General features: G+C 46.8%; 1 protein-coding gene across 1 annotated transcript in view; it reads left to right on the top strand.

Annotated features, from left to right (window-relative positions):
- Positions 1-9,226: 9,226 nt before the first annotated feature.
- Positions 9,227-11,320, top strand: part of EGFL6 (EGF like domain multiple 6) — a 37,970-nt gene continuing 35,876 nt past the window's right edge. The window contains exon 1 of the mRNA XM_065675735.1: positions 9,227-9,339. Coding sequence (XP_065531807.1) covers positions 9,272-9,339 — 68 coding nt within the window. The 5' untranslated portion in view covers positions 9,227-9,271. The remainder of the gene's footprint in view (positions 9,340-11,320) is intronic.

Raw genomic sequence — 11,320 nt, 5'->3', positions numbered from 1 at the left:
TTAATTATCTCAATGGACTAAAGGGATTTCACTGTTTTGACAGATGTAAACCTTCATTCAACCTACATCTAACTTCATCTACAACATGAGAAAAGATCTGTTCTAGGAGCTGAGTACTTTAACATGCAGAGGGGGCTTGATGAATTCTGCAAAGTAGCTCTGCATCCTAGCTCACAAAAATGTAAGTGCTGTCAAGCTAGATACAGTCATTTTAAAAAATACACACAAAGAAAAATCTTTAGACCCTTGGCTTCCTCCTGGAAATACAGAATCCAGTTGCCCCATTCTTCTCACTCCTGTCATCCTGGGTGCCTCGTGGCCACTGGCATGTTTCACTAAAATGTCAGGTAAATATGAAAAGATGTAATTTAAAAAAGAGTTTTCCATACCTTTTATCTGAAGAGAAGGTTTCATTCAAAAAGCCCTAAGAGAAAAATAAAAAGATCCATTACTGATTTTAAGTTATACAAAAGATTATGAACAATTACTGAATTATTTTTGTTACAGGCCAACGTAGTCAAGCAGCAAAAGATTTATGCTTTAGTATGTAGAGAAATAATAGGAGAAAAAAATGCCAATTTATTTGGCAGGAGACCTGAAACTGAAGAAAATCATGTTAAAAGCCAGGAAGTTATAAAAATCCTCAGTAAAACCCACACAGTGGTCTCATATTACATTCATTCATAAAGTTGCTGGAAATGACAATCATTGATACATATGCGGATTACATAGGTATCAATTAAAATAGGTTGGGTGGGAAACAAGGGCTCATATGGGGGATGTTATATAGTAGATACTTGGTACTGGGTTCTTCACATAGGACTAGCAGCACTTTTCAGAGTTCAAGGTTTAATTTGAAAGTGTAATGCCTTCCATTCTATTGTAAGGGATACTTGAAGTGTGGGAAAGAAAGGGGCAAACCTACCTCAGCTCTTCCATAGGCTCAGTAAGTCACCTTCCATCCCACCCTTCCATCCCATTATGAACACTACTGCCTCAGAGGAGAAAGCATAGTAAAACCATGGTAGAGCCAGAGTAGCAGCCGTGACTATACTTCATGTATCCTCAGCATGCTGTGGAAACTTAATCTCTACCTCTGCACAGGACCTCCAGGGTCCAGTTCCTCAGTAACCTTCAGAAAGGAAGTTGCAAGTAGGAAAAGTAGAAAAAACCCAAGCAAATACAAATTTGTTGGATTTCCCAGCACTTTGAATAATGTACCATGAGGAGACTGAAGTGCATGAGGATACTCAAGGTCTTAATTACCTGGATGTACCAAGCTGAAGAAATCACTCTTCCACCCAGAATCGGGATTCAGAGGCCATAGAGATGGAAGCAGTCATGTGAAAGACACAAGCCTCCTCAAAATTACCATAACTATCTTATTAGCATAGCTAACATTTAAATCTTGGTGGAAAAATTGCAGGAATACTGACAGTCATAAAAGACCCTCGAAAATAACTTCACTTGCTAAAAACTGTGAACTTCAGTTTTTGTTTTCCATTTTTGTGTTTTCTTTCTGTTTGCTGTCACTATCATTCACCTGGGGCTGTGAAACACATTTAGCATGAAAGACAAGAGGGTTACATCTGAGAAAAAAAAAAAAAGCAATGTGGCTCAGGCTGATTTCCCACAGTTTTCAGTCCTGTTATGACCTGGTGAGGTTATAGTTGGACCCTTGACCTCTTCTGTGGCAAAGATGCATGTAACTTTTGGGATGGTTAAAGCAAAACCTAATTAAAATGGTAAGTAAATGTGAATATACGTGTCCTGTTTTATAGGCTTGAAAATCTAAAGACTACAAATATGAATATCCTAGCAAATATAAACATGCTCTGTGAAATCCATTGCTCTTGTTTCTCTAATTACTGTTTTAAATGAAGGACAGTTTCAGGTCATCATTTTATTATCTATCCACAAGTTATTCTTTCTGAAAAAAGAAAGATTTTTGAGGAGATAAGTATAGCTTGAATCAGGATACATGCACTACAGTTCAGAACTGAATTCTCTTCTGACCAGTAAAACTTGTCTTGACAACCAATCAGTATTTTAATGGCAAGCCCAGCATCAAATGATATAATCACATCTATTTTTTGGAGTAAATACACATAATGAAAACTGCATCTTTGAATGCAGACTTAGGTAATTGGAATATTTTAAAACCAAAAGGGTACTTCTCCCATACATGAAAACAAGTCTAATGAAGAGAGCTGGAGAGTCTCAGGGTACTACTGCATTTCAGAAAGACAGCAGAGCAGCTGCAAACCAGCAATTGCTTTTGTGTCCAGCAGCTAGAAAAAAGTGAAGTGCCTTTACCAACCTGTACAGCACTTAATTGGCATCGCACAGTGATTTTTAAATTAGGTGTTATTTGAATCCTGGGACTAAATTTGCCATCTTTTGGTAACTCCAACTTTGTACTGTTCCACTCTCCAAGGTGACCCTTAGCGTCAGGAGTCCGAGGAAATCATCAGAAGATCACAGGCTTAAAACCAAGAGTGGATGGGCAACATCTGATTGTTTTAGGACCACTGAAAAAGTTATCTTATCCAAAATGCTTTGATACAAGCATAGTGGAAACCCCTGGACAACCTTTCTGCAGAGATTTTAGACTGACCTAAATAGGCACCACTACTTCAAATACCTCTCTTAGGTGCAGGTGTGGATATTGCAGAGGATTAAGCAGGAGTGACTAAAACAGTTGCCATCCCAGGCTTCCTGGACATTCCCATTGTTATGGCAAAGATGACAGAAGAAAAAGCTGGCAAAGGCTTGTGCTTAAAATGCTGAGTTTAAAATGCCAGTGCACAAACATTCTCCTGCGGCATTCCTAGCCATCCCTGTGGACCACAGATAGTGGCACGGTGTCAAACATCTGCCCATCTGCTGAGGTATGCTTGTTGATCTCTGCTCCCCATGGCAAGTAACCTTGCAAGAAGACCTGTTTTCCTTTCCTGCCTTTACCACAGACTTCCTGGGTGATCCCAGACAAGTCACTTACTCCTCAGCTTTCCCTTCTGTCAAAAAAAGGAAAACTAGTCCCTTCAAACTCCCAGCAATGTCCCAGGGCCGACCTTACGCTCACAAGGGTCTATGACATGACTGAGGGGGTGATTGATTCAAATACAAACAGTCAGGAGTGACAAAAGCTTTCCCTATTTTATTTTAGCACTTGAGGGTATTGGAGGTATTTCGTAAGAAATTCACCCAGCTAACAACACTGGCTGGTGGTAGTGGTGCATACTTTTATTCCACAGTTACCATTGTAGGTCAGAATTCTCTCAACTTCAATATTCAGATTTGTTTCATAGAATCACAGAATCACAGAATAGTGGTTAACGGACCTTAGAGACCATTCAGTTTCAACCCCCTGCCATGGGCTGGGACACCTCCCACTAGACCAGGTTGATCAAAGCTCCATCCAACCTGGCCTTGGAACACTTCCAGGGATGGGGCATTCACAGCTTCTCTGGGCAGCCTGTGCCAGGGCCTCACCACCCTCATAGAAAAGAACTTTCAAATGTCTAATCTAAACCCACCCTCTGTCAGCTGAAAGCCTCGTCCTGTCACTACAGGCCGTTGTAAAAAGCCCCTCTCCAGGTTTCAACACTACTTCTATAATCTGTCTGCTTTCTGAATCAACTACATTGCATATCACAGAATCACAGAATCACAGAATCCCAAGGGTTGGAAGGGACCTAAAAAGATCATCTAGTCCAACCCCCCTGCAAGAGCAGGGTAACCTACAGTACATCACACAGGAACTTGTCCAGGCGGGCCTTGAATATCTCCAGTGTAGGAGACTCCACAACCCCCCTGGGCAGCCTGTTCCAGTGCTCTGTCACTCTTACAGTAAAGAAGTTCTTCCTGATGTTAACGTGGAACTTCCTATGCTCCAGTTTACACCCATTGCCCCTTGTCCTATCACTGGATATCACTGAAAAAAGCCTAGCTCCATCATCCTGACACCTACCCTTCACATATTTGTAAACATTGATGAGGTCACCCCTCAGTCTCCTCTTTTGCAAGCTAAAGAGACCCAGCTCCCTCAGCCTCTCCTCATAAGGGAGATGTTCCACTCCCTTAATCATCTTTGTGGCTCTGCGCTGGACTCCTTCAAGCAATTCCCTGTCCTTCTTGAACAGAGGGGCCCAGAACTGGACGCAATATTCCAGATGCGGCCTCACCAAGGCTGAGTAGAGGGGGAGGAGAACCTCTCTTGACCTACTAACCACTCCCTTTCTAATGCACCCTAAGATGCCATTTGCCTTCTTGGCCACAAGAGCACATTGCTGGCTCATGGTCATCCTCCTATCCACCAGGACCCCCAGGTCCCTTTCCCCTTCACTACTTTCCAGCAGGTCACCCCCCAACCTGTACTGGTACATGGGGTTGTTCTTCCCCAGATGCAAGACTCTACACTTGCCCTTGTTAAATTTCATCCAGTTTCTCCCCGCCCAACTCTCCAGCCTGTCCAGGTCTCGCTGAATGGCAGCACAGTCCTCTGGTGTGTCAGCCACTCCTCCCAGTTTTGTGTCATCAGCAAACTTGCTGAGGGTGCACTCAGTTCCCTCATCCAGGTCATTGATGAAAATATTAAACAGCACCGGTCCCAGCACCGACCCCTGAGGAACTCCACTAGTCACAGACCTCCAGCTAGATTCTGCGCCATTGACCACAACTCTCTGCCTTCTTCCTTTCAACCAGTTCTCGATCCACCTCACTACTTGATCGTCAAGCCCACACTTCCTTAGCTTATCTATGAGGATGCTGTGGGAGACAGTATCAAATGCCTTACTGAAATCAAGAAAAACTACATCTACCGCTCTACCATCATCCCTCCACCTAGTCACTTCCTCATAGAAGGCTATAAGGTTGGTCATACATGACTTCCCCCTCATAAAACCATGTTGGCTGTTCTTAATGACCCCCTCATCCTTGATATGCCTAGTGATGGAGTCAAGAATAAGTTGTTCCATCATCTTTCCAGGGATGGAGGTAAGGCTGACCGGTCTATAATTACCCGGGTCCTCCTTCTTGCCCTTCTTATAGATTGGTGTGACCTTTGCCATCCGCCAATCCTCAGGCACCTCGCCCATTTCCCACGACTTACCAAAGATGATGGAAAGTGGCCTAGCAATGACCTCCGCCAGCTCCCTCAGCACCCGTGGGTGCATTCCATCCGGACCCATCGATTTACAGATGTCCAGATTGCATAGCTGATCCCTAACCCAATCCTCATCTACCAAAGCAAACTCCTCCTTTGTCCTGACTCCTTCTGGGGCTATAGAAATCCGGGGCCCTCGGGGAGAGTCTGCAGGAGTAAAGACAGAGGCAAAGAAGGCATTCAGCACCTCTGCCTTCTTTATATCCTCTGTCTCCAGGGTACCCACTTCGTTCAGCAGTGGGCCTATATTGCCTCTTGTTTTAGTTTTATTTGCTATGTATTTGAAGAAGCCCTTTCTATTGTCTTTAACCCGACTAGCAAGATTGAGTTCCAAGGAGGCCTTAGCTGTCCTAATTGCCTCCCTACATCCTCTAACAACTGTCCTATATTCCTCCCAAGCGGCCAGCCCCTCCTTCCATAATCCATAGATTCTCCTTTTCCACTTGAGTTTGCCCAGCAGCTCCTTGTTTAACCACGCCGGTCTCCTAGATCCCTTACTTGACTTCCTACTCATTGGGACGCTCCGATCCTGAGCTTGGAAGAAGCGGTCCTTGAATGCTAACCAACTATCTTGAGCCCCTTTACCGCCTAGTACACTTTCCCATGAGACTTCCCTTAGCAGTTGACTGAAGAGGCCAAAGTTGGCCCTTCGGAAATCCAGAACTGTGGCTTTGCTAGGTATTCTATTCCTCCCACACAGGATCCTAAACTCCACCATCTCATGGTCACTGCAGCCAAGGCTGCCATTGACCGTCACCACTTCGACCAAACCCTCCTTGTTGGCGAGTACTAAATCTAGCAGCGCTGCTCCCCTAGTTGGTACGTCCACCATTTGCATTAAGAAATTATCATCAATGCACTCGAGGAACCTCCTAGACTGTGAATGACTGGCTGTGTGAGTCTTCCAGCAAATATCGGGGTAATTAAAGTCCCCCACGACGACTAAGGCATGTAGTCGCGAGGCTACTTCCAGTTGCCTGTAGAAAGCCTCATCAACTCCTTCGTGCTGATCAGGAGGTCTGTAATAGACCCCCACAACTGTATCACCCGTGCCAGTCAGCCCCTTGATTCGTACCCACAGACATTCCACTTGCTCCTCATCCGACCCCGGACAGAACTCAATACATTCTAGTTGCTCTCTCACGTAAAGAGCAACTCCACCACCTCGCTTCGCTGACCTATCTTTCCTAAAAAGGACATAGCCATCCATGACCACATTCCAGTCATGTGAACTGTCCCACCATGTCTCTGTAATCGCCACTAGATCATAACCTTTAGCCCGCACACAGACTTCTAACTCCTCCTGTTTATTCCCCATGCTGCGTGCATTGGTGTACAGGCATTTCAGGGAGCCAGTCCTAGTACTCTTTTTCCCCTGCGGGACAGGGTCTAAAGAGCTATCCTTTCCCACAAGTGAAACAAGAGATTGATAGTCCTCCTTAGCCCGCCACCCTTCAATCCCTAGCATGTTCCTCTTGGGCTTGTCCCCAACAGGCCCAGTTAAATCCCCTCCCCCCTTCCTAACTAGTTTAAAGCCCTGTCAATAAGCCCTGCTAACTCCTGCCCCAAAACCCTTTTTTTTCTCTGGGACTGGTGTATCCCGCCTGTCACCAGCAAACCAGGTGTCCCATACAGCAACCCGTGACTGAAAAACCCAAACCCCTGCCTTTGGCACCAGTCACGTAGCCATACATTAACCTGCAGAGTCTTCTTATATATCCCTTCACCCTCGCTTGCAACAGGTATGGAGGCAAACACCACTTGCGCTCCAGACCCTTTAACCAGCCGTCCCAGGGCCCTGTAGTCTCTCTTCATTGCCCTTACGTTCCTCGTAATAATTTCGTCACTGCCAACCTGAAAAACCAGCAGTGGGTAGTAGTCAGACGGCTGCACCAGTTCAGAGAGCTTATTTTTAACATCTCTAATCCGAGCCCCAGGCAGGCAGCAGACCTCCCTGTGGGGTGGATCCGGTCGACAAATGGGCCCTTCTGTTCCCCTCAGAAGGGAGTCACCCACCACAATTACTCTTCTTTTCTTCTTGGTTGGGGAAGTTCTGAGGCATGTGGGTGAGTGACTAGCCCTGGGTGACTCACTAGATAGATTTGCCTCACCATCTCCATTCACCTGGCCCTGAATTTCCAAGACCTCATACCTGTTATTCAAGGGCAACTGGGAGGGAGGAAGGGATTGTGAGGGTTTTTGCTTACCTCTCCGAGGAGGAACCTCCCTCCATCCATCCTTGTCCATTAAGCTCTCTCCTTCTGTCTGATGGTAGAAGGGAAGGGGATCCATATCTTGTTGAACCACTTCCCTCTGCCCTTGCCTTAGGGTGTGGTTCCACCAATCTATTTCACTTTCACACTCTCTAATGGCTCTCAACCTTTCTACCTCCTCCCTCAGTTCAGCCACCTGCCTGAGCAGGTCATTTATTTGCTCACAGCGAACACAAGCAGTGTCACTGGCTCCCTCCAATACAAGTGCCAGGCTCAGGCATTCGCTGCAGCCAGAGACCTGCACAGCTGCATGTCTGCAGGAAGGCTCAGTCTGGATACCCACATTAGTACTCACTACAGCTTTCGATCGTGTTGTAACCATGATCTATCTGGTCAATCAATCCGTCTACGTCCCTCAGCACTCCTTCCCCCTCCTGTACTCCAGGTACTGTTAGCACTTGGGAATTTTAAGTCTGAATTACTACCTCCTTGTGATTACTCAGATAGCAACTTTCCATCAAGCTGGCCTTTATAACAGCTGCTCTTTTACACTCTGTGGTCTAATTCTGGATGTGTCCAACTACAAATGGGCTCAGAATGCAGGGTCCAGATACGTTTGATAAGAACAGTAAATCTGACTAAATAGCCTCTGCTTTGTGCAGGTGCTATGCTGTCTCTGCTGAATCTGGCTGCCCTCTCCATATGCTCAATACATAAGAGTTTCAACAGGAACAACTCTCCAGATCTTGGGACTGAGAAAATTGTTCATGGATGTATCTGGAAATTGGGAACAGAGTCAGTGTTTTTTGACACAGTATTTTTTATTGCCAAAAAGTGTTTAGCAAACAGGCTGGTGTGAGCAGTGGCATGAAAGAAAGAAAGAGAGAGAGAAAGAGAAGGAAAGAAGCAAGGACAAAGAAAGGAAGAAAGAAAGAAAAAGAAAAAGAAGGAAAAAAGGAAAGAAAGACCAGACATATCCTTCTCCTGCTGGGTGCTTTTATAGCATGAAGAAGGCAACAAGGGACATAACACATAGCTGACCAGTATGGCACAGAGAATTTCTTAATTTGCTGGCAAACGTCACATCTTAACCAAGTTTTTCCATCACTGCAAAAACCATAGAATTCTTAGTTGATCTTGAAAATAAAAAAGCCTAATATGAAATCCAGCGCCCCCGAAGTGCAAGCATTACCCTAGGAGGATACACAACGGGCGAGGTAGTTCACACACCGCGATAGCAACACTAAAGCCGAAGGACCAGCCAGCAAGAAGTAACATAACCGATTAGCGTTAGCAGATTAGACGAAACCTTAGCGCAGGGGCAGTTGCCTTAGCAGCTAAAGCGGAGTTTGTGCACGGAATGTCCTGCAGCTGATACGCAAGCCCTGAAAACCCGTTGTTTACCGGGTTTCCGCACCCCTCGCAGGGCTGCCGCGGTGGAGGGTGGGTCCCTGCGGGGCAGAGGCTGAGGGACACCGCCGGGTATTGCAGGGATCAAGCCTGCAGCACCGGCCGCGCCGAGCCTCGGGACGCGGCCGGGGGCCGTGCATCCCGCCGGGCTGCCGTGCCTTTCCCAAGGGGACACGGCCGGTGCCCCGTGCCCGCACCCTGTACCCGAGCTGCACCCTGCCCTCTTCCCGGCGGGGGCGAAACTCCCCCAGCCCGGTCCCGGTTCCGCTCGCCTCCCACCGGGGGTCGCTGCCCACCCCAGCCCGCGGCGTGCGGGAGGTGCGGGACGATGGCGGCCGGAGGAGGCCCCTCTCCGCCCCTCCCAGCCCTGTTAAACAGCCCGGTCCCGCCGCCCGCCCGCTCTCCGCTCCTCTCGCCCCGCCGCCAAGGGCCAGCCAGCCGCCGCCTCACCGCCTCGGGGCCGGCTCCCCGCCGATGGGCGATGGTGCCGGCGCCAGCTGGTGCCCTGCTCGCCGCCATCCTCGCCGCCTCGCTGATCGCCGCGGGCAGGTGAGCAAGGACGGCGAGGCGGGGAGGAGGGAGGGAGAGGGACAGGGATCGATGCCCCTCTCCTGCGTGCGGTTGGGTCCTGGTCCTCGGCCGGCGGCTCCGCAGGTGGCCGGTCCGGGGCTGCCGTGCTCGCGCACTGGTGCTTTGGTGTGAGCCCGTACCCCAGCAGGGTACAGCGGTTGGTACAGTGGTACAGTGTAGGGCGGTTGTCAGGGCTCCCAGCTCCGTGGTGCTGAACGGCGAAGGCTCTGCTGCTGGTTGTGTGTGTCTGCCGCTCCCATGCAGGGATCACAGCCGAGCTGCGGGGCTTTTTTACTGGGGGGAAAATGGTAACTGCAGTGCAGCAATGAAGATCATAGAATCACAGGATGGTTTGGGTTGGAAGAGACCTTAAAGATCATCCAGTTCCAATATCCCTGCCACAGGCGGAGACACCTTCCACTAGAGCAGGTTGCTCAACACCCCATCCAACCCGGCCTTGAAACAGTGACCCGAATGATAAGACAGCTCTACTGCCTATGGAAAGGTGTGGGCTCCTCTAGTCTTTTGTTTGCTTGTAGAAACAAATGCTTTAAAATCATCCTTCTATGGCAGTTGTGTTCTGCAGAGGCAGGTGCACTCTGGAAACAGAATGGGATATTGAGAGAGGGTAATTAAAGACTTGCTCCAGATCAAGGCATTCCAGTGTTTCCTCTCCTAGTTCTCCAGCAACAAATAAAAGGTGAGAAGTGCTGCAGCAAGGGAGTAGCTAGTAAAGTAGGAACACTGGGCACTGGAAAAACAGCACCTGGGGATGAAGCCTTCAAGATGTGTGGTTTATTTCTTCAGTATCACATCTGTGAGTGGGAATGTTTCTAATCAACAAGTGGCAGAGTGCTGGTACGGCACACACAGGGCTGCCAAGTGGTCAAACACACTTGTTCTCAGAGCAGAGCTCTGTTTAAATGCTCGTGTTAGTTATTTCTCCATGTTGTGTATTTGCATTTCAAGCACTTCAAGAGGTGTAAAACTGCAAAATTAAAGCATCATCTCTTCCAGGAAAAAAAAAAGTATGGCCTGGAGTTAGCTGAAACCAAGAACCATGTGTCTGGTAAAAATGATGTTAATTCACAGTAAGTCAGGAAACCTACAAACTACCTGAGACTGCTCTACAGCCTGTCTTGTCCAAGTTGATGTTGGATGATGGTGGTGGCATCTCTGTCTTCTACCAAGGTTTTCACTCTACCTTTTCTATTGGGACAAAGAAGAAAGACATTTTTCACACATCTTGGTTGAACTCTTGGATGACAAGGGATTCTAATTTAAGAGCACAAAGAAATCCTATCTGCTCTGAATAGCTAAGAAAAAAGACCAGGTGATAGAATTTGAATAAATTTTGAAAGAATGAATTGATTATTGTTTTTGTCTCTTAGCTTTCATACCTGGACTCTTCTGCTATAAGCACTTACTTTAAGGAGTTTGGTGGGCACATGAAGCCTTAAAGAAGGAACTTTTGCAAGCCCAAACTAAACTTCCTTTGTGTTTTGGGAGGGACTCACAGTGATGCAGAACTGTTGTCTTGTTGGGTGCCTGAAGCTGGCTGCAGGAATATCTAAGGCAGTTCTTGAAAGATTTTAGGTGACACCTGTTTGGCTTTATCTAATATGAATGGAGGTGATTTTTTTTTTTTTTTTCTAGAAGGAAGTCTCCCTTCAAATAAATTCATGTAGAAACAAACAAAACAAAAAACCAACACAACAATCACCATCCCCACCCCCCAATGCCTTTTTTTGGCAAACTGTTCAAATGCATCACTGCATGGCATACACTCATAAAGTTTTTAGGAATTTCTTTCAAATTGTTAAATTGTGAGATACCAACTTTTTGTCCTTCTGGGTATACCAGTAGATCAAAATTTTAGGCTTTGTGCTAGTTGGATTTTGCTAGCAACAATGTCCAGAATTTGTTTAGAAGAAACCTAAAGAAAGGGATAATATCCTGT

Source organism: Lathamus discolor, chromosome 4, assembly GCF_037157495.1.
Source record: "Lathamus discolor isolate bLatDis1 chromosome 4, bLatDis1.hap1, whole genome shotgun sequence".
In the NCBI taxonomy this organism is placed as follows: Eukaryota; Metazoa; Chordata; class Aves; order Psittaciformes; family Psittacidae; genus Lathamus; species Lathamus discolor.
The sequence above is the reverse complement of the archived record's forward strand: the minus strand, read 5'-3'. Positions and strand labels throughout refer to the sequence as shown.